The sequence below is a fragment of the Somniosus microcephalus genome, chromosome 2, assembly GCF_052327205.1.
Source record: "Somniosus microcephalus isolate GS21.2 chromosome 2, FLI_Smic_1.0, whole genome shotgun sequence".
Taxonomy (NCBI): Eukaryota; Metazoa; Chordata; class Chondrichthyes; order Squaliformes; family Somniosidae; genus Somniosus; species Somniosus microcephalus.
The window spans coordinates 45,611,860-45,634,293 of NC_140988.1; the positions used below are offsets into that span (position 1 = coordinate 45,611,860).

General features: G+C 40.9%; 1 protein-coding gene across 7 annotated transcripts in view; it reads left to right on the forward strand.

The window, feature by feature from the left end:
- gab1 (GRB2-associated binding protein 1) overlaps positions 1–18,878 on the forward strand; it is a 266,096-nt gene extending 247,218 nt beyond the window's left edge. For 3 of the 7 annotated variants that reach the window (XM_086009145.1, XM_086009162.1, XM_086009198.1), the window contains 5 exons: positions 2,940–3,029; positions 4,981–5,080; positions 11,864–11,996; positions 16,043–16,171; positions 16,997–18,878. In XM_086009145.1, the coding sequence (XP_085865271.1) occupies positions 2,940–3,029; positions 4,981–5,080; positions 11,864–11,996; positions 16,043–16,171; positions 16,997–17,152 (608 nt within the window). In that variant the 3' untranslated portion in view covers positions 17,153–18,878. Of the gene's footprint in view, positions 1–2,939; positions 3,030–4,980; positions 5,081–11,863; positions 11,997–12,747; positions 12,863–16,042; positions 16,172–16,996 lie in introns of those variants that run through there. The other 4 variants (XM_086009171.1, XM_086009180.1, XM_086009155.1 and 1 more) reach the window with 3 other exon arrangements.
- The last annotated feature ends 3,556 nt before the right edge of the window (positions 18,879–22,434 follow it).

Genomic DNA, 22,434 nt, shown 5'->3' on the forward strand with positions numbered 1-22,434 from the left:
CTCCATGGCTAGAACATCCTTCCTCAGATAAGGCGACCAAAACTGCAGACAATACTCAAGGTGTGGTCTCACCAAGGCCCTGTACAACTGCAGCAAGACATCCTTGCTCCTGTACTTGAATCCTCTCACTATGAAGGCCAACATACCATTTGCCTTCTTAACCGCCTGCTGCACCTGCATGTTTACCTTCAGCGACTGGTGCACAAGGACACCCAGGTCTCGTTGCACTTCCCCTTTTCCCAATCTATTGCCGTTCAGATAATAATCTGTCTTCCTGTTTTTGCCACCGAAGTGGATAACCTCGCATTTATCCACATTGGGCAGATGCATGGCAAATGCAGTATAATCACCCAACCTGTCCAAATCATACTGGAGTTTCTTGGCATCCTCCTCACAGCACACACACACACCCAGCTTTGTGTTGTCTGCAAGCTTGGAGATATTACATCTAGTTCCCTCGTCTAGATCATTTATTTATATTTATTTATTTATTTATTTATTTATTAATAGCTGGGGTCCTAGCACCGATCCCTGCTGTACCCCACTAGTCACTGCCTGCCACTCGGAAAAAGACCCATTTATTCCAACTTTCTGCTTCCTGTCTGCCAACCAGTTCTCTATCCAAGACAGTACCTTACCCCCAATCCCACGTGCTTTAACTTTGCACGCTAATCTCTTATGCGGGACCTTATCGAAAGCCTTCTGACAGTCCAAATACACCACATCCACTGGTTCTCCCATATCTATACCAGTTACATCCTCAAAAAATTCTAGTAGATTAGTCAAGCATGATTTACCTTTTGTAAATCCATGTTGACTTTGTCCGATCCTGTCACTGTTTTCCAAGCGCTCTGTTATTACATCTTTTATAATGGACTCTAGCATTTTCCCCACTACCAATGTCAGGCTTAATTCCCCGTTTTCTCTCTCCCGCCTTTTTTGAATAGTGGGGCAACATTAGCTATCCTCCAATCCATGGGAACTGTTCCAGAGTCTACAGAATTTTGGAAGATGACCAGCAATGCATCTACTATTTCTAGGGCCACTTCCTTAAGTACCCTTGGATGTAGATTATCAGGCCCTGGGGATTTATCGGCCTTCAATCCCGTCAATTTCCCTAACACCATTTCCCTACATCACTTTTCATAGACATCACTTGCCTTCTGCTGCTTCGCCTGAATGGCTAATATTAATATGTCGTCCTGAATGGCTAGCTTCAGCAGCCTATTTGTCCATGGAGAGCATTGCAACCAAACCTAATGCTATCCAAAATGAAACAGAAAATGCTGCAAATACTCAGCAGGTCAGCAAGCACTTCTGCTGCTAAATGCCATTCAGGGATTCCTGGTAGAAGTGTGTTTGTGGCTATCAGGTTTGGACAGGATAAGAAAAACAAAATACTACGGATGCTAGAAATCTGAAATAAAAACAGAAAATGCTGGAAATACCCAGCAGTTCGGGCAGCATCTGTGGAGAGAGAAACAGAGTTAACGTTTCAGGTCAGTGACCTATCGTCTGACAAAAGGTCATCGACCTGAAGCTCTGTTTTGGTCTCCAACCGTCCTTGGGCTTGAAATCATTATTGTTCACGGTAGTCGAGTACTTGGCCACTTGCTGTGAGAAATGGAGGTTTTCTAAGAAAGTAGTTTAATTTTAGTCTGAATACAGTAATATAGCCAATGATAAATGTGGTTTGCTCCCCATGTAATTTGAAAGATTGAGGTAATTGCTGAAATTGAGGATGTGGCTTTCAGAAGTCATGATGTCTCCAGCAGGCTTTCATAGCTAAACCAACTACAGAGGAGTGAAACTGTTTACTGGCAGTGACTGGTGGTAAAGAGGATGGGAGATGAAGATTAAGATTTGCTTGCAATATAGATTTTGCTACAACATTCCTGGATTGATTTATGAAAAGGCTGTTCCACCCTAATTCAGCACCAAATTGCCAATCATTCCCACTATACAGGCCAGTGTGGAAAATTTAAATAAGTTACACTGATGAAATGGGAAGTTTTCTTCTGAAGTTAGAGCTGAAGCACATTGATGGGATAGAGCAGAGGAAGCTTTACTCCGCATCTGACCAGGCATGGATGGGCATGCTGATGGCAGTGGCTGTTAGAAATGGAAAGTTTTTCCATTCCTCAGCACCAGCAGCCCTCTCCTTTTCTGAAGTACAAAATTCCAACATTTTAAAAAATAAAAATTGAAGTTGTCTGGTACAGTTTCCTTTGCAATTGACTTCAGGTACCTCACGACCAGGGTTGGGCAAGAATTAGTCATGGTTCCCACAACTGATTGCTGTCCAGCAAATCCTGCTGGAAAGTGCATCAGTGTCAGCTGAGGACAGGATCAGGTTAGAGTGTGTTGCCCTTTTCCCCCTGTCTCAAAATCCTGCAGATGTTTACTGTTCAGACTCTTGTATGAAAAATGGCTACTTGGGGAAGGCATCTGAGGGCAGGTGATGCCTGTGGAGCTGTAACCCTGTGGGCCTTCCAAAAAAAAGTGGGTGGGGGCCTGGGGGGGAAATGGTAGGAGGGGTTGGCGAAATATGCGTTTTAAGGTTGGTGGTTGTGACGGGGGTTCTATTGATTGCTTGGTTGTAGAAAGTTTGTCTTAAGGGCTTGTACTCCTGAGAAATATTCTGCACTTAGCTTTTTGTAATTGCCTGGTTTGTCTACACCTCATAGGACACTTGCATGCTGTAGCTTTTTGCTCCTCTATTTAAAAAAAAAAAAAAAAAAAATGCTTTGAGCCTCTAGCATGAGCATGGAGAGGACTGGCTGATCGACCAGAGGTACATGTATCGCTCTTGCTCGGCTGGTTAACACTTGCACTTGCAATTTTGGCAAAGCTAACTGGCCATGCTAAAAGCCTGATGTTGCACAGCCATTTCACAGAGAAAAATTATAACCCAAGAGTCTTCTTTTCTCATCAATTAGGTCAAAGTCCTAAAATATTAAGAGCTAAACCTGTTTTAGAACGAACTGATACTCAAACAATAGGTGACTTTACTCCAAGACGACACAAGGGTAGGTAATGTTCAGCATGCTATGTTAAGATGGCTTGGAACGTTAACTGACTAAGCTTTCAGTAATGATCTGTACTATACAATTAACCCTCATCAACATTTTTGTTCAGTAGACATGATACCTCTGTTTCCATTTTAGGTTTGTTTTATACTTTTTGATACCATTACGCAGTGGCTAAATATTCCTGAATGATTCATGACATCTACTGTTTATGATCCTTAACTGTCTACACTTGTAAAATACTTGCAGTCTAACAGCTTATCTGGTTGCTATCGCTCCTATTTAAAAAAGGGTTTTAACTTTATCATTAGTAAGTGGTTCAATATTAACCTTCAAAACAGAATTGACTGACAACTTAATTAGACACTATTTCTATACTCTGAAGGAAAGAGAACTATTGTATAGCAACTTCATACCCTGATCTGAAGAGAATATAAGAATAAAAGGCATACTTTGTTTAGGGTGGCCTCTACTGTCCAAATGAAAGTATGCAGAAAAACTACAGCATATTAAAATGTTGTAGAGAATATTTTTAGAGCCATATTAATTTAGCCTTCTCTGTATTGCTAAGCAATTTACATTCTAATATGAAGAAAACTAAATGTTTTATAATATATAAAACCCACAAATGAAAGTAGTTTTGTTCCTTGAACAGTTAACGGCAACCTGCCTCGTAAATCTCCAGTCTTCCACTGTTTGGACAAGAGGAAAGAAGAGAGGCAGTTTAAGCTGTGGCTTAATCTTTTCCAAGCATTTTATGAGCAGGCAATAAAAAAGCTAGAGAAATAATTTTAAAAACTTAGTGTGTGTTTGGAAATGGGTTGCATCATTGACTTTTTTTAACCAAAGAAAATACTTGGTTTGGTGTGTTCCCCTCAAGTTCAATGCGACTGTCATTCAGTAGTTACAGAAAATTGTTTGTGCTTTTACAAGACTCAGAGGATTAATATATTTTTAGCTCAACTGTGTGATTGACACCATAGGGCAGATCTTGAATCTGTGCTGTTAGAAGGAAGGCTAGTTGGCCAGCAGCACACTTTGGAAATTCAGGTGTGCATTGCCCACAGTTTTCTAACTTTTCAAATGAATGGATGGAACATCATTGGTCCTGTGTGCCTGAATTTCTGGCGAATGCTGCTGGCCAGTGAAGCTCCCCATTGGTAGTGTTGGCTTGTAAAATCAGCACCTTGTGCCTAAAACAGGTTATTTACAACACTTGATATTGGGGTTGTCTGTATTTAATTATTGCAGCTACATCATGAAATTTCCTCACTAGCTTGTAGCCAACCTTTATTTAGCTGAGGTAACACCAACTAGTTTCTGCTGTACATCTGTTGATTTTAAACATTCTAAGATTTTTGTCAATTCTAATTTTGTGCAGTCATCAATATTCAATATCAATATTCAATAGCAAATACTTATCTAAAACTAGCTACATGTTGAAAACATTTGGCATGCATTCCTGAGATTGATGTTTAAACAAAGTTAATGTTAAGGGTTTTACCAGATCTTGATGACCTGTTTTTTTTGAGGAGGGGTGGGGTGGAGAAACCATATTTCCAGTTTGCCCACACTTCCTGAGATTTGGCTATGTCCTCTGTGATGCCAGGTGATTTTCTAGTGGTCACAATAGCGATCCATTGAGAGTCCAAGAGCGCAAAATACAGTTGAACCTTCAGTCAAATATACTTGAAATCAAAACTTTGACATGTTTAATGGAGAGTATTTTCAAAGGGCCCAATAATGCCAATTAATATCTAACTGCAGCATTAGTTACACGATATATACTTTTCCCAATTTTAAATGATTTTCCAGTTTTTTTTTTTTTTAAAAGGTAAAAATGCACCAGCACTGTTTAACATTTTGTCTGCTGTATGTAAAGTAATCATACCCAGCAATTTCCTCACTTTTTATATACCAAGTATATTCATGTGCACTTTTTATACCACAGTTAAACCTGCTCCATTGGAAATTAAACCTTTACCTGAATTTGAGGAATTGCAGGAATTAGCTCCAGTCAGATCACCAGTGACCAAAACCTTTACCAGAGAGTAAGTCATAACTGTTGTTTATTATTATTTCTGTGTAGCATTTTTTTTTGTCATTGATTTCATCCAAAATCTGTTGAACAAATGCAATCACCAAGTAATAGCCTTATTGACTATGCATTAATTATGTGTTTTAATGTTTATGGAATTTTAAAGGTTTGAACTGCAGAGCAGTGTGATGAGACACAAAAAAAGGAGTTGCAATGTCTCCATACTAACTTTAGATAACAAAAATGACCATAAACTCAAGCTTCCCATTCTGACTCTATTACCTGGGTCTTGCACCCTCTCCTGCCTGTGCTCCCCTCTTTGACTACTTGAGCTCTGTCTCCTAAGTTGTATTTTTTTTTGCCCTCTGAACACAAACTTCCTATTATGTTGGCCTTTCAGGTTATCTATCTATCCCCTGTTCAGGTCTATGATCCAAAAACGATTTTAATCCCATTCTCACTTTCTGTAGACCACATTATTTGCCAGCTGACCTGGGATTTTCATCCTCAACTGATACAATCCAACCTGCATAGTTACCGACAAAATGGCTACTTATTCTTCCATCATCTGTTCTTCCTGCACCACTCTATTCTGGAGCTTAGATTCCACTAAGAGAATTAAAATTAAATACATTAAGTTTATCTTAAAAGAACACAAACAGACTTGGCTTTATTTTTAAGTAAATATGTAAACTTGTGTAATCAGCAAATTATTTTTCACTTAAGGCTTGGGAGTTGTACATGTCAATCATGGCATTGTTTTTTGCTAGTGGGGTGTAAATTACCAGTCCCTTCATGTATATCCTATAAATATTGTTTTTATAAACTGTAACTAACCCAGCAAAATTGTTAACACAGTATTGTAAAAGCATTTGATTTACTGATCCACACCCTGTTCTGCAGGAACAAAAACTCCCATCGCTGTAATAACAAAACAAACACAGAAATCTATTTGTGACAATTGGCTTGTATATCAGCTGAAAGAATGCAATCCTTGCAAGCCGGAGCTTGTTTGTACCACTTTGTGGTTAATTGTGCAGCATATTGCACAGAAAGGTGTCGAACTCCTACTGGAAAAAGGCCTAGTTCTGAAATGTTTAATTGCTTAGATTGGATGCATAAATCCAATTGTCATCTTTTTTATTAAAGGAATACTCCAGTCTGTTCATTATTAGTCAAATAGCGATTAGCAGTTACAGTAAGTCTGTTTAATCCCCATGTGTTCGCTGTTTTTTGAAGAATCGCTCCTTTTTTTAGATGCATCACGCATAGAAACATAGAAGGCAGGAGTAGGCCATTCGGCCCCTCGAGCCTGCTCCGCCATTCAGTGAGATCATGGCTGATCATCCAAATTCAGTACCCTGTCCCTGCTTTCTCCCCATATCCCTTGATCCCTTTAGCCTTAAGAAATATATCTAACTCCTCCTTGAATATATTTAATGAATTGGCCTCAACTGCCTTCTGTGGTAAAGAATTCCACAGGTTCACCACTCTCTGGGTGAAGAAATTCCTCCTCATCTCTGTCCTAAATGGCTTACCCCTTATCTTTAGACTGTGACCCCTGGTTCTGGACTCCCCTGCCATCGGGAACATCCTTTCTGCATCTAGTCTGTCTAGTCCTGTTAGAATTTTATAAGTTTCAATGAGATCCCCTCTCATTCTTCTAAACTCCAGCGCGTATAAGCCCAATCTCTCTTCATACGTCATTCCTGCCATCCCAGGTATCAGTCTGGTGAATCTTCGCTGCACTTCCTCCATGGCAAGAACATCCTTCCTCAGATAAGGCGACCAAAACTGCACACAATACTCAAGGTGTAGTCTCGCCAAGGCCCTGTACAACTGCAGCAAGACATCCTTGTTCCTGTACTCGAATCCTCTCGCTACGAAGGCCAACATACCATTTGCCTTCTTAACCGCCTGCTGCACCTGCATGCTTACCTTCAGCGACTGGTGCACAAGGACACCCGGGTCTCATTACACTTCCCCTTCTCCCAATCTATTGCCGTTCAGATAATCTGCCTTCCTGTTTTTGCCACCAAAGTGGATAACCTCGCATTTATCCACATTATGCTGCATCTGCCATGCATCATCCCAATCACCCAACCTGTCCAAATCATACTGGAGTTTCTCGGCATCCTCCTCACAGCACACACGCCCACCCAGCTTTGTGCCGTCTGCAAACTTGGCGATATTACCTCTAGCTCCCTCGTCTAGATCATTTATATATATATTGTGAATAGCTGGGGTCCTAGCACCAATCCCTGCGGTACCTCACTAGTCACTGCCTGCCACTCAGTAAAGACCCGTTTATTCCAACTCTTTGCTTCCTGTCTGCTAACCAGTTCTCTATCCAAGTCAGTACCTTGCCCCCAATCCCATGTGCTTTAACTTTACACGCTAATCTCTTATGCGGGACCTTATCGAAAGCCTTCTGAAAGTCCAAATACACCACATCCACTGGTTCTCCCTTATCTATTCTACCAGTTACATCCTCAAAAATCCCAGTAGATTAGTCAAGCATGATTTACCTTTTGTAAATCCATGTTGACTTTGTCCGATCCTGTCACTGTTTTCCAAGTGCTCTGCTATTACATCTTTTATAATGGACTCTAGCATTTTCCCCACTACCGATGTCAGGCTTACCGGTCTATAATTCCCCATTTTCTCTCTCCCACCTTTTTTGAATAGTGGGGTTACATTAGCTACCCTCCAAACCATGGGAACTGTCCCAGAGTCTATAGAATTTTGGAAGATGACCAGCAATGCATCTACTATTTCTAGGGCCACTTCCTTAAGCACCCTAGGATGTAGATTATCAGGCTCTGGGGATTTATTGGCCTTCAATCCCATCAATTTCCCTAACGCCATTTCCCTACAAATACTGATTTCATTCAGTTCCTCCCTCTCATTAGACCCTATGTTCCCCGACATCTCTGGGAGGCTATTTGTGTCCTCCTTTGTGAAGACAGAACCAAAGTATGTATTTAATTGGTCTGCCATTTCTTTGTTCCTGATTCTGACTGCAAGGGACCTACGCTTGACTTCACCAATCTTTTTCTCTTCACATATCTGTAGAAGCTTTTACAGTCAATTTTTATGTTCCCTGCAAGCTTACTCTCCTACTCTATTTCCCCCCCCTCTTAATTAATCCCTTTGTCCTCCTTTGCTGAATCCTAAACTGCTCCCAATCCTCAGGTTTGCTGCTTTTTCTGGCAAATTTTTATGCCCTCTCCTTGGATCATATGCTATCCCTAATTTCCCTTGTTAGCCACGGTTGAGTCACCTTTTTTGTTTTATTTTTATGCCAAACAGGAATGAACAAATTTTGTAGTTCATCCATGCGATCTTTAAATGTTTGCCATTGCCTATCCACCGTCAACCCTTTAAGTAACGTTCCCCAATCCATCCTACCCAACTCGCGCCTCATACCATCGTAGTTCCCTTTATTTAAATTCAGGACCCTAGTCTCTGAGTGAAATACTTCACTCTCCATCTTAATGAAGAATTCTGTCATATTATGATTGCTCCGCCCCAAAGGGCCTTGCACAACAAGATTGCTAATTATTCCTTTCTCATTACATAATACCCAGTCTAAGATGGCCTGATCTCTAGTTGGTTCCTCAACATATTGGTCCAGGAAACCATCCTGTATACACTCCAGGAATTCCTCCTCCACAGTATAGATTGCATTTTCAGTAGGTATCAGTGCAAAGGCTTGAAAATAGTGCTTAAAATATTAATTGGTTTCTTCATCCTAGGATTAACCGGTTGTGGACTTGGCTACAATGTTAGATTCCACCAAATTTGGTTGATTTTCAGTGTTTAGCTTAGATTTTTAAAAATCTTAAATATCATATTATAAAAGTACACCAATGCGTTCTCAAATGCACCACTAGTAATAAGTGTATGCTTTTCCTGTCTCTCTAACCTAATAGTGTAACACCTACTGATCAACTTGGGTGTTGACAGTGAAGCTGTAGAGTAATTGCCTTTCATTTTGTTTCCAATACCTTGCTTGACTGGTTTGGGGGGAAGGGGGGCTGACTGGTGCTAAATAGAACTGAAAGAAGAGAAAAAGAGGAGATACTGGTTATACGGGATATGATTGTGACTCCTTGGAAATTGTTGGATCATTTTTGAACACTACATTTCCTTTTGGTAATTTTCACATCAAGAAATTCCTTTTAATATTTTAGAAGGCTGGCAACTGTGAAACTGAAATTTGCCCACGTAGAATTCAAATTCAGATGAGCTGCAAATTAATTGTGTTCCATCTTCTGCGAGGCAAACATCAGTCATGGGTCTCTTGCATCTCGCAACATGGGAACCTCTAATGTTGAGGCTGAGCATCTCCGTGAAGGAAAGAAAACCTTTCCTGTAAACCAAAAGAAGTGTGTAAGAAATGTGTGCAGCAAATGGAACATTCTTTTTCCAATATTGGTTTCTGTTGCCGTGTAATACATAAGATTTATTAATGTTTAATCTTTGGCTGTGAGCCACAGAAATGAGTATAACCAATTCAACATTACTATTGAATGTTACGGAAAATGAGTAAAGTGCACGGAACTGTTGAATATTTTTTGTGCTGATAATAGTTGCCTTTTTTTAATCTTCCACCTCCCTTATTTTCTTGCTCCCTTTTTTCTGGTTGGATCATAAACCACCTGCAGCTGGATGATCAGCAGCAAGGCCTGTGCTGTTCTTGAGTTGGCCACTAGGTGGTGTACAAAGGCAACCTGATGACGACTTGGTCTCAATTCTTTTTCCCTCAGCAGAGCAGCTGAGGTTGACCACTTAGTACAGAGCCATATCTCCGCACTCTGTGGTGTATTGCACTGGAGTCCCTTATCTTTGTTGTAAAAGACAAGATTCGAAGTATTTGTGCTTTTCAATTAAACTAATGAACTTGTTTTTTCAGGTGATAGGAAAAATAGTGTTCCGTGCCTCAACACATTTCTGCTACTGTTAATTGTCACTGGAAATTAAAGAATAAAATCTTTTGCAATGTTAAAATGAAAGAAAGAACTTGCGTTTGATATAGCACCTTTCATGACCTCCGGATGTCCCAAAGCGCTTCACAGCCAATTAAATACATTTGACGTGTAATCAACCATTTTAATATAGGGAAGCACAGCAGCCAATTGACACACAGCAAGGTTACACAAACAGCAATGAGAGAAATTACCAAATGATCTGTTTTAATGAGGTTGGTTGAGGGATAAATATAGGCCAGCACAATGGGAGAGAACTACCCTCTTAGAATAGTGGCATGGAACGTTTTGTATACCTGAGCGGACAGACAAGGTCTCGGTTTACCATCTCGTTAGAAAGACGGCACCTCCAACAGTGCAGTGCTCCCTCGGTACTGCACTGAAGTGCCAGCCTAAATTATGCACCCAAGTCTCTGGACTGGGGCTTGAGCCCATGACCTGACTCAGAGGTGATCGTGCAACTGTTCACACAGAAACCCCACAGTGCAGATAGAGGCCATTTCGGCCCATCGAGCCTGCACCGACACACATCCCACCCGATCCCCATAACCCCTACACCAACACATATCCCACCCTGTCCCCGTAACCCCACGTATTTAATCCCCCTAACACTAAGGGTCAATTTATCATAGCCAATCAACCTAACCCGCACATCTTTGGACTGTGGGAGGAAACCGGAGCACCCGGAGGAAACCCACGCAAACACGGGGAGAATGTGCAAACTCCACACAGACAGTCGCCCGAGGCCGGATTCGAACCCGGGTCCCTGGCGCTGTGAGGCAACAGTGCTAACCACTATGCCACCGTGTGCCAAGGCTGAAGCCTAAAGGATCAATTATGCCACATGGTCTTATCTCCATTAAGTAGTTCCTGCATTTTAGAGAGATTACATCAGTTTAGTTCCCATTTAAAAATTGGACATTTTCATAGTCATAACGGCACAGAAGGAGGCCATTTGGCCCATTGAGTCCGTGCTGGCTCAGTCCCATTTCCCCGCTCTATCCCCGTAGCCCTACAAGTTTATTTCCCTCAAGTGCCTATCCAGTCTCCCCTTGAAAACATTGAGTGTCTCCGCTTCCACCACTTCCGTCGGCAGCGAGTTCCAGGTCCTCGCCACTCGCTGCGTAAAAAAGTTTTTCCTCACATCTCCCCTGTATCTCTTGCCCAAAACCGTAAATTTGTGTCCCTTAGTCCTTGTACCATCAACTAGTGGGAACAGCCTTTCGTATTATTGTGATTACTTGCCTAATGTCTAGTGTAAGTAGACTAAATGTCGAGAAACAGGATTTGACTTGAACCTTTCGGTGGCATTGACCGTAACTCGTGCAAAAAGCCCAATTGTGGGCTATGAATCATTTCCCATGGCTCCTGGTCACTTATTGATTGCCATCTCTATTATTTTTTTCATTTTACATGAGTTGACATTTAATCCTAATTATCAAAAGCAGTTTTACTTGGAAAATTAATTTGAAGTCGTTCCAAACATAAACATTCTGTACCACATCAATAAAATTAGACTGATTAACACTGGAAACATAACTTAAACTAATCTCTGCTTTTAACTCTAATTCATTTACACAATTTATTTTATTAATTAACTTGAGCGTGATTTTTATATTGTCATGAGTTAAGCATAATTTATGATTTGCTCATAAGTCATCAGTTCAGTCCACTGCCTCACTATGGACTTGAAAGTGATGTGCACATAGTTTTATTTCTTGCAAATGGTGATCTTGCATACGGGAGGAACATAAAGTGTAACTATTTAGACTGTTGCTTTTTTTCCTCCCCCAATAATCCCTAAGAATCGGCCACTCCAGGTTTCCTGTCAATCCCCGACCAGCTTCCGTTCACAGCACTGCTTCCAGCACTGATTCACAGGAGGACAGTGAGGAGAGCTACGTGGCCATGGAGTCTGCTCCCTCCACAGACGATCCAGTATGTAACCTTCAGATTCATCCATTTTAATGTAGTATTATCATGTCGCAGGCTCAGCAAAGAAACTGGGTATATGGTGCAGTGCAGGTATAGAGTATTAGAAGCATTCACAGTCAAAGCAGCAGTAGTGATCATCCTTCTGATTTTAACTTGGGTAATATGCTGATTTGATTCTTCTCATTAAACACCTTTTTTAAAAACATTTAATTTATTTTTTTTAAAACACACATGCATAGTATCACCGAATGGCCATTTAACATTACTAAAGTAAAGGTAAGAGGTTGGTTCTGGCTGTCTATGTAAATGCTGTATTTGGATCTGGGGTAAGTTGTGCCCAGCTATACCTCACTTTTGCATAACAGGATTGAAATTGTCATTATGTCCCAAATACTGTGGTTGGAATAATGAATTTAGAAGGACTCCTCGTCTATCTGTAAATTCTCTCATTTTGGTTGTATTTCTCTCTTTTTTAAGCATTCTTCATTCTTTCTCTGATTCCTTTTAGGATCTGTACTAGAAGCTGCCTTGCTGTTATTCTTGCTCCTTTTAGGGCAATAAAACTCCTCTGTTATATTTTATTAAGTTTTTTTTTATTGTTTTGCCTTCAACTCATTGCTTTCCTTCTCTCAGGATCTGTGCTGTTACATCATGGCTTTTCCTTGGAGTTTTCTGACACTTTCTACTTGCTCTGGTTTCCCCCTTTTTTTAAGTTTACCATTTCCTTTCTTCCTGTTTCTTCATTTCTTTTCAGTGAAGAGTCCTTCTATTGTACTGTCCCTATTACACCCATTGAACGGGAAGTATCGGGAAGGGATTGGACAGAAGAGATGAGGTGGGATGATTTGGGGACGACAGCTTTAATCTCTGTAAGCATCTGTTTTTCTGTAAGACCGTATTCTTAATGGGATAGGTTCTGTATGTAAAGCAGTGTTCGTTTTGGTCAGCCACTCTTGAGCACTCAGTTGAGTTCACACTGCCAATACATTATAGATGTCCACATTGTTAGACATAGAGTAATGATGTTGAATGAGGTGTTTTGGTAACTATAATGCACTAACCACTGGACTCTCAACTAGGCAATCCAAGTCTGAATTGCAATCAGTCTCAACTAACATCATACTTTAACTTTCCCCTAGGAGGATAGGTTTATTAATTATAAAGGAGGGAGCCTCGCTTGTACCTCCTGATGGATTAACTGAGGTAGGGATGCATAATCCAGGCCTTCAATGAAGGACTGCAGTGTGGGTCTAAGGCGGTGACCTGGGAGGGGGAAGAGAGCAAAAAGGAAAGTGGTAAAAATGCCTCTTGGGTGATGGGCTTACAGAAAGGTATAATGTGTTGTATAGGTTCCAAACGAGCCTCTAAATACTGTTTTTAATTCTTTATCAGAGGCCGAAGTATTTGAGAGTCTCTAAATAGTGGTTTTATTTCAGATGCAAATATATTCGTCTATTTTTGAACGGCCCCAGGTGGTGGTAGTGAGATTGAAGTTGTCACACTTGACATTGTGTTTATTTTTGTTCATTATTGGACATATGGCATTTATTTTGAATTCCCGAAGTAACAGCTATCATCCGATACGAGCAAATCCATAAGCATAATATGTCTAATGTTAATAGTCGCTCTAGTTAATTTCCTGCTGAAATCGGATACGAAAGAGCTCATTTTAGTTCCTGTGTACTATTTCCCACCCTTAGAGGGCGAGGAGACAAATGAGGTTTCTGCTACAGACACTAACTGGCCTCTGGGAGGTAGCCAGTGTAGATCAAGTGGACGTTTTTCTTCCTTGAAGGAAGTGCTCAGCTTCCATGCTGTATCTTTCAGCAGCTAAGCTAATACATTTGTACTTAATTTATGCAGGTTCCGGCTATTAATTAATTCTCACTACTTTCAACCAATTGGATTGCATTTTTTCATGTTAATTGGCCAATTTTAAGACATGTGCCTCCCACCCTGCAGAACTGAGGGGCTCATCGAGCAGGTTTATGGTATGAGAGAGAGGGCGAGTTAAGGGAATATAAATGTATAGTTAAGTGAGTTCAGCTGTATTTATAGAGTTATTTACATTTTATTTGTGTGTATGAATTTTTCACAAGTTAGCAGGCTAAATATTTTTATTTAAAATTTCTAAGTGGGTGGTTTCAGCTAATGGTTTGCTGCTGAGGCTACTGAACACTGGATGAGTTGCATTATGTTGATGAGAGTTCTTTACCACATTCATGGTGTAACTCAAATGTGAATTTAAATTCAGAACAATCGCTTTTGAAGCAAACATTATACAGGTAGACTATCCTTTATCCGAACTTCCGAAAACCTCTAAAAACCAATTTTTTTTTCGTTCAGCGTAAGTCGTGCGCACGACATGACCAGAGTGGCGCACGACTTACGCTGAGCAAGGCAAAGGGTCACAGAGTTCCCTCCTGGGTAGGAGATTGCAGGCCAAGCTGGGCAGTGTGAAGGAGGTACCGGGAGAGTGAACCCAACAATACAGCGGCCGGTCCGATATTCTTTTCTCCCCCCGACCCGACCCGCGGCCCGTCCGATATTCTTTTCTCCCACCCCCCACCCGACCTGATTTGCAGGCCAGCTTAGTAGGAGTCAGCCGATATCCGGCTTTCCAGAGAAGCAGGAAGGGGAATGAGACACGGAACAGTCGCAAGAGGTAGCCTGAACTTTTAAAATTTATATTAAATACAAATTTCCCAGTCTTATAATAATACCTTCTGAAATCCGAAAAATTCCGAAAACCGAAACTCAGCTGGTCCCAAGGCTTTCGGATAAGGGATAGTGTACCTGTAATACAATAATAAAAACAGAAAATGCTGGAAATACTCAGCAGGTCAGGCAGCATCTGTGGTGCGAGAAACAAATTAACGTTTCAGGTCGATGACCTTTCATCAGAACTGGAAAAAGTTAGAGATGTAACCGGTTTTAAGCAAGTACAGAGGCAGGGAAAGGGGGGTGGGGTGGAAAGAACAAAAGGGAAGGTTTGTGATAAGGCGGAAGGCAGGAGAGATTAAATGACAAAAGGGATGATGGGGCAAGGCAAAAGGAGATGGTAATGGGACAAGTAAAGAAACAAAAGATGGGTCTAGAGAAGCTGTAAATGGGAATGGCAGAATCATTATAACACTGCCTGACATGGGCACTATTCGGATTTTGCTTAGTTGAAAAAAATATTTTAAGGAAATAAATAACCTTAGTGTTCTGCCCAGCAACACACTTTTTATTACAAAAGCAAAATACTGCGGATGCAGGAAATTTGAAATAAAAACAGAAAATGCTGGAAGTACTCAGCAGGTCGATGACCTTTCATCAGAACTCACGACGAAAGGTCATCGGCTGAAACGTTAACTCTGTTTCTCTCTCCACAGATGCTGCCTGACCTGAGTATTTCCAGCATTTTCTGTTTTTTTATTTCAAATTTCCAGCATCTGCAGTATTTTGATTTTTGTGTTAATAGCAGTATATTCTCCAGGCAGCCATCGGTAGTCACACAACCTTTGCTGTGCTTCCCTTCGGACCAGGGACCTATACAGTACATTTGAGACCCAAACTGTCCACTTGAAGTTGCCGGTATTAGTTCAATGAGCTTTCTCTGTCTTTCATTTGCTAGAGGAGGCACTGCTCAGGAAAAAATAGATTCTCCATTGACCATTCGACTAATGCCTGCTACAAGGTGGTTTCAGAGGGGCCTGTTTGTTATCAGACATGTCTTCCCTCTAACTGGATTATAAAATCGCTTTATTGTGTGGCCCTTCAATAACCTTAACAACAAGCAGAGTGTGTACCTGGATTACTATACTGATAAAAGCAATAGTTTTATAAATGTAATACTTGATATATTTACACACAGTTTAACCTGATTGTAGTATGTTTAATAGTCTAAATATATTTTCAAATGTAATTATTCTATAATGATTTTATCCGCAAGGTAACGTTAACCTATTCTGTGTTGCAACAGCTTGTTTGGGAGGTTAGCAATACCAAGCTGTGCATTTTGTCCCCATGGTAATGTTGGATTTACTCTGGACTTTTTTTTGCAGAACATAAAACAAGGAGCACTGCAATGTTGTGACGGGGGAAGCAGTTTAACAAGATCTAAAGGTGACAAGCAACAAGTGGAGTATTTAGACCTGGATCTAGACCCTGGAAAATCTACACCACCTCGAAAGGTACACCGTTGTACTGCTGACGAGAGTTTGGAATTTTTCTGTAGTTGGCTAAAAAAAAAAAAAGCACAGAGGCCTGTAATTTCCAATAGGGGGCTTCCTGTGTGCAGATGCCTCCTATCGGAAAAAAATATACGCCCTTACCTTAGGGCTCCCGAGGTGCGTATACTTCTGCTCCTGGGCCTCTTCACAGTCTAAATGCGCAGAGCCCACATATCCCAGAGGCGCAGGCAGTTCGCAAGAGTCCCTGAGATCACGTGGGCCAGGCCAGCCAATTGGAGAAGGGAATCTCCCTTCATACTTTTGACAGTATTCTTGAAACCGGCATTTTTGATGTCCCTATGGGTGTGTACACACCTGTAGGCATCGGAAAATACGGCCCAATAACCCTGCTGTCTAACTGAGATGCATTGTACTAGGAGCACTTAAACATGACTATAATACTTTTGCAAAATTTGTTTTTTTAAAGTGTAGGAATTACCTTTGATTTGGCAAGAGACTTTCCCTATCATGGAGCCCTGTCATTTTAAATCTTCTCTCTACCCAGAGATACAGCATTAAAGAGGTATCATTTTAAAGGCCAGTCCCCATGTATCCTGGCACGACTGTTCACTCGCACAGAATTTGGCACTTCAGATCTGCTGTAGTGCTGATCCAGAGGTGCCTGAGTTTTGAAAATGGGATACCACCTTGGCACTGTTGTGTACTTAGCCAACACTTAACTTTTTTTGACTTGGACACCTCCAAGGTTTTCCTTGGATATTGAGTGGAGTAAAAACTGAATAGTACTACAACCTTTACAAGCTTTTTTTGTTTGTTTAATTTCAGAAAAGCAATGGTACAGGTACAGTAGCAGCAGATGAAAAAGTAGATTATGTATTAGTGGACCAAGAGAGAACACTCGCACTGAAGAACACCAGAAAAGCATGGACTGATGAAAGACAGTCTACAGAGTCGGAGACCCCAATTAAAAGTGCAAAGTGACCCAATGCTGGCATTTAAAAGCCCACCATGCCTTGTTGAGATGCCTTTTTGTTCCTGCCACTAATGGCCTTCTAGCCAGCGTGCCCTACGTGAATAAGCCACCGATCAGTTTATGAAGCGGTCAGAAGTGATTAATGGCCAGTGACTCGAGACTTTACATACAAGCAACGTACATCATCGAAATGGGGAAATTATTGGAGTCAAGTTGGTGGCTGTAATTAAGTGCATGTTGTATGGTTTTTCATGCATTGTCTGCGGAGGCTACCTTTTGACTCTATGTTAGCTACATTTGGACTTGGACTACTTCAAGCACTCTATGTTAGTTCAGTTTTTAAATGCCATTTGAAAAGGTTACTTCGGGTACAAGGAGAAGCTATTAGTTACTGCAGGAATCTGGTCTCAAAAATTGATCCCTTCTATGTAGAAAATAACTTTTCACTTTTAATTCTAGTCCGAATCATGGAAATTTTTAAACATCCAGTCTGAAAAGTATGTTTTAGCTAAACTAATTTTCTAATTTTTTTTTAATTGAAGTCCAGGTTTATTTAAGCTAGGTTTAGTTCAGGCAATTTTTTTGACACTTTAGACTTAACAGAAGTAGTTACAGTAGAACTACTAATACATCGTTAAACTATCTCTAGAGCAACATTGCTGGCAGTGGCCTTTAGATGACCATTATCAATAATTATCTACAAAAGAAAACCCCAAAATCCCACCAAATTCCTTTCCAGTATTGAAAGCAGAATGAGCAATAAATGCCAATGGTTTCTCATTCTTCAGTGTATATTTACCAAAATGGCTAACGCAGAGGAGGAACACTCGCTATACAGTTGTTGAGTTCGTAACTCTGGAAAGTTGAGATTTTAATCCTCTTGATATGGTTTACATGCCTGGATTTAAAAATAAACTTGCAGAGTGCAGATTCTGCAGGGTAGGGTCTTGCATTCCTTGTCACTGATCCAGCGAGAAACTAGTTTGCTATCCCCAGGCAGCAAGATGGCTCATAATTTTAAACTGAGGTGGTACTTTTTTTTAGCAAATTCTAATGTGCTTGCATCCTAGACAGTTGTTTCAAAATATGTAAGTTCCATTTCAGCCATATGTTTTTGAGCCCTATGCAAAAAGTGTGCAATTTTTTTGTGCTACTTTCAGCCATAAATTCTACATTAATTTACAGATGGTTGCATTATTGCTTTTGCATTTTGAGAGATCAAGGATGCTGTGCTTAGACTTTTTTTAATGCCACCTGCTGTTTATAATGGCAATTAAGTTATGTAAACCCCCCCCATCTCCAGGAGCCACCTACATCATTTCAGTAATATAGCCACCACCTTATCTCGGGAATGTGATAATTATGTTGTACATAAAATCTTTCTCTCTTCATATCACTTATAAAGTGCTTACAAACTGTAAATGTACTAAAAATTACTAACATTTGTATTTACAGAAATTGTCTATATGCATAAAACTGTTGAAGTCCATCAAAGATTTTATCATTAAACCTTGAATGAATTACAATTTTACGTGTATGTTTGTAGTTTTCCAGCTCACAAGCTTTGTATCTAAAATAAATACCTTGGCTGAAGAACCCTTTTCTCAATGTAAATTGCACATAGCGATGGTTACTCATTATAATGAAGCAGTAATACTACTTGTATTTTTAATGAAAGTTATGGAAATGTCAGTCATAATGTAAATGTAAAATTAAATCAATGGCAATATTCCACCCAGGGTGTATGAGCTTATTTTCTAGTAATCTGTACAAATATCCAGATGAACTGTAATTTATTGCATAACTTGTAGTAATACCCCCTCAACAATTCCTCCCCCCCATGAACCAAATGATATTTAGACTGTTTATTCACATTCAGTGACGGTGCAGTGTGTTTTGTTAAGTAAGAAAAGACTATTAGGCAGGAACCCATCTCCTTTTGATTGACCTAAACCCCACCTGCCTGTGTTCTCTTTCTAGCTCAGTTGGCCATAATGACATGAGTCATAGATATTTGGCTGATGTGTGCACAAATGGCTAGAATGATGCATTTTAAACTCTGCTGCCCATATCCTAACTCACACCAAGACCCCATCACCCCTGTGCTCGCTGACCTACATTGGCTCCCGGTCCATCAACGCCTTGATTTTAAAATTCTCATTCTTGTTTTCAAATCCCTTCATGGCCCCACCCCTCCCTAGCTCTGTAAACTCCTCCAGCCCTACAATCCCCTCAGATCTCTGCGCTCCTCCAATTCTGGCCTCTTGTACATCCCCGATATTAATCGTTTCACTATTGGCGGTTGTGCCTTCAGCAGTCTAGGCCCTAAGCTCTGGAATTCCCTCTATAAACCTTTCTGCCTCTCTATCTCTCGCTCCTCTAAGGTGCTCCATAAAATCTATCTCTTTGACCAAGCTTTTGGTCAACTGTCCTAATATCTCCTTATGGGACATTTTACTACGTTGAAGGTGCTATATAAATGCATGTTGTTGAATGGTCATTCAAGTGGAGATAAGGTGTACAACATGTGAGAAGTGGATGGGGTGGGGGGCGGTTGGAGGAGTCGGAGATTTGGCAGGAGATCTACCCAGCGTTACATTTTGATCTTTCCTGCTGAACAGCCTTCCCCTTCCACACCCAAAAAAGTACAGAAAATGATGTGATGTGTGAAAGAAACTTTCTAATACTACTTTTATGAATTTGAAATACTTTAAATTGCTGGATTTTGTTAGATGTTGAATAAAGAGAATTAAAATGGCTACAGAATTTGTAGGAAGTGGTCCAGCAAAATCTAATGGATCAGTTTTCATTGATTCTAAGTCGATTGCTACAGTCATCTAGTCTAAAGTTCATAGAAACATAGAAGATAGGAGCAGGAGTAGGCCATTCGGCCCCTCGAGCCTGCTCCACCATTCAATGAGATCATGGCTGATCATCCAAATTCAGTACCCTGTTCCTGCCTTCTCTCCATATCCTTTGATCCCTTTAGCCTTAAGAAATATATCTAACTCCTTCTTGAATATATTTAATGAATTGGCCTCAACTGCCTTCTGTGGTAAAGAATTCCACAGGTTCACCACTCTCTGGGTGAAGAAATTCCTCCTCATCTCTGTCCTAAATGGCTTACCCCTTATCTTTAGACTGTGACCCCTGGTTCTGGACTCCCCCGCCATCGGGAACATCCTTTCTGCATCTAGTCTGTCTAGTCCTGTTAGAATTTTATAAGTTTCAATGAGATCCCCTCTCATTCTTCTAAACTCCAGCGAGTACAAGCCCAATCGACCCAATCTCTCCTTATACGTCAATCCTGCCATCCTAGGTATCAGCCTGGTGAATCTTCGCTGCAGTCCTTCCATGGCAAGAACATCCTTCCGCAGATAAGGCGACCAAAACTGCACACAATACTCAAGATATGGTTTCACCATGGCCCTGTACAACTGCAGCAAGACATCCTTGTTCCTGTACTCAAACCCTCTCGCTACAAAGGCCAACATACAATTTGCCTTCTTAACTGCCTGCTGCACCTGCATGCTTACCTTCAGCGACTGGTGCACAAGGACGCCCAGGTCTCGTTGCACTTCCCCTTCTCCCAATCTATTGCCATTCAGATAATCTGCCTTCCTGTTTTTGACACCAAAGTGGATAACCTCGCATTTATCCACGTTATATTGCATCTGCCATGCTTCTGCCCAATCACCCAACCTGTCCAAATCATACTGGAGTTTCTCAGCATCCTCCTCACAGCGCACACGCCCACCCAGCTTTGTGTCGTCTGCAAACTTGGAGATATTACATCTAGTTCCCTCGTCCAGATCATTAATATATATTGTGAATAGCTGGGGTCCAAGGACCGATCCCTGCGATTCCTATGTGTTTCCAATTTAGAGAATACAATCAGTGGATCACGTCACTCCACTGCTTTTATGTGTTAATGCTATATTTGCTAATTAAATTCCTGCTTGAACAGCTTCACTACAATGTCATTTAGTGCCCTTTCCAGTAAATTCTTCATGTGAAAATCATATCACATTTTATTTAATTGCTTCCACAGTGCCTAGTGTCTTGATTTTTGGGAACATCAGAAATGAACCGATGAGTAAGTGCTCTGTAAATATTCAAAATTAAATTCTAGATTTTGGTTAAGTATCAGAGACCCTGAAAATTTTTCAGAAGAATATGTGGTGGAGGAAAAAATCTGAGGTTTGATCTTAGTGTGTGTAGCTAACAGAAGTGAAAATGGAATAACTGTTGTAGGTCATTTTACCCTTCAAGCCTTCACATTTATTTATTTTTTCGTTCATGGGATTTGGGCGTCGCTGGCAAGGCCAGCATTTATTGCCTGTCCCGAATTGCCCTTGAGAAGGTGGTGGTGAGCCGCCACCTTGAACTGCTGCAGTCCATGTGGTGAAGGTACTCCCACAGTGCTGTTAGGGAGGGAGTTCCAGGATTTTGACCCAGCGACGATGAAGGAACAGCGATATCCTTCCAAGGCTGGATGGTGTGTGACGTGGAGGGGAATTTGGAGGTGGCGGTGTTCCCATGCGCCTGCTGCCCTTCTCCTTCTAGGAAATAATAGTGAAGCAGACTTCAGGGGCTGAAAATCCACACCCCTGGTGCACTTCCAGTGTAAACCTGCTGGGATTGCAGTAGAGTCTGGAAATTAGGCTGGGACCCAGATAAGCAATTCCTTTCAAAAACACCAGTTGAGACAACGGACTCCTCTCTGAACTGTCGGGTGTTTCTCCAACTGAAGCTTCGGGGATGGCTGGTGCTGCAGAGGCTGCAGAAGCCTGTGCTCAGCAATCTGTCTGTCACCCCTGAACAAAGGCACCAGAGTTTACTTGGGGCTTCATTATTCTAATCAGCACCTTGATCAGAAAGGTCATCTGTCGACGCAGGGATTTCACTTCAACCAGGGTTTGGAATTACATGATGCAAATATTGAATACAAAAGTAAGGTAGTCACCTGTGCAAGACTTTAGTTAGCAGTTTTGGACACCTTTATTATAGAAAGAATACTGAGCTGTGGAAAAGGTTGAACATAGGTTTACTAAGGTGATATCAACAATGAGAATATAGTAGCTATGATGGGAGACTTGGAAAAACTAGGACTGTGTTAGGACATTTCAAGAGTGACTCCACTTCAAAGAAAAAAGCTGTAAAGCGCTTTGAGACATCCGGTGGTCGTGAAAGGCGCTATATAAATGCAAGTCTTTTTCTATTCTGTGTTCACTAGAGTAGGAAAAGTTAAGGTTTCAATGGTACTGTTAAGAGTTTTGAACGGGTTTCG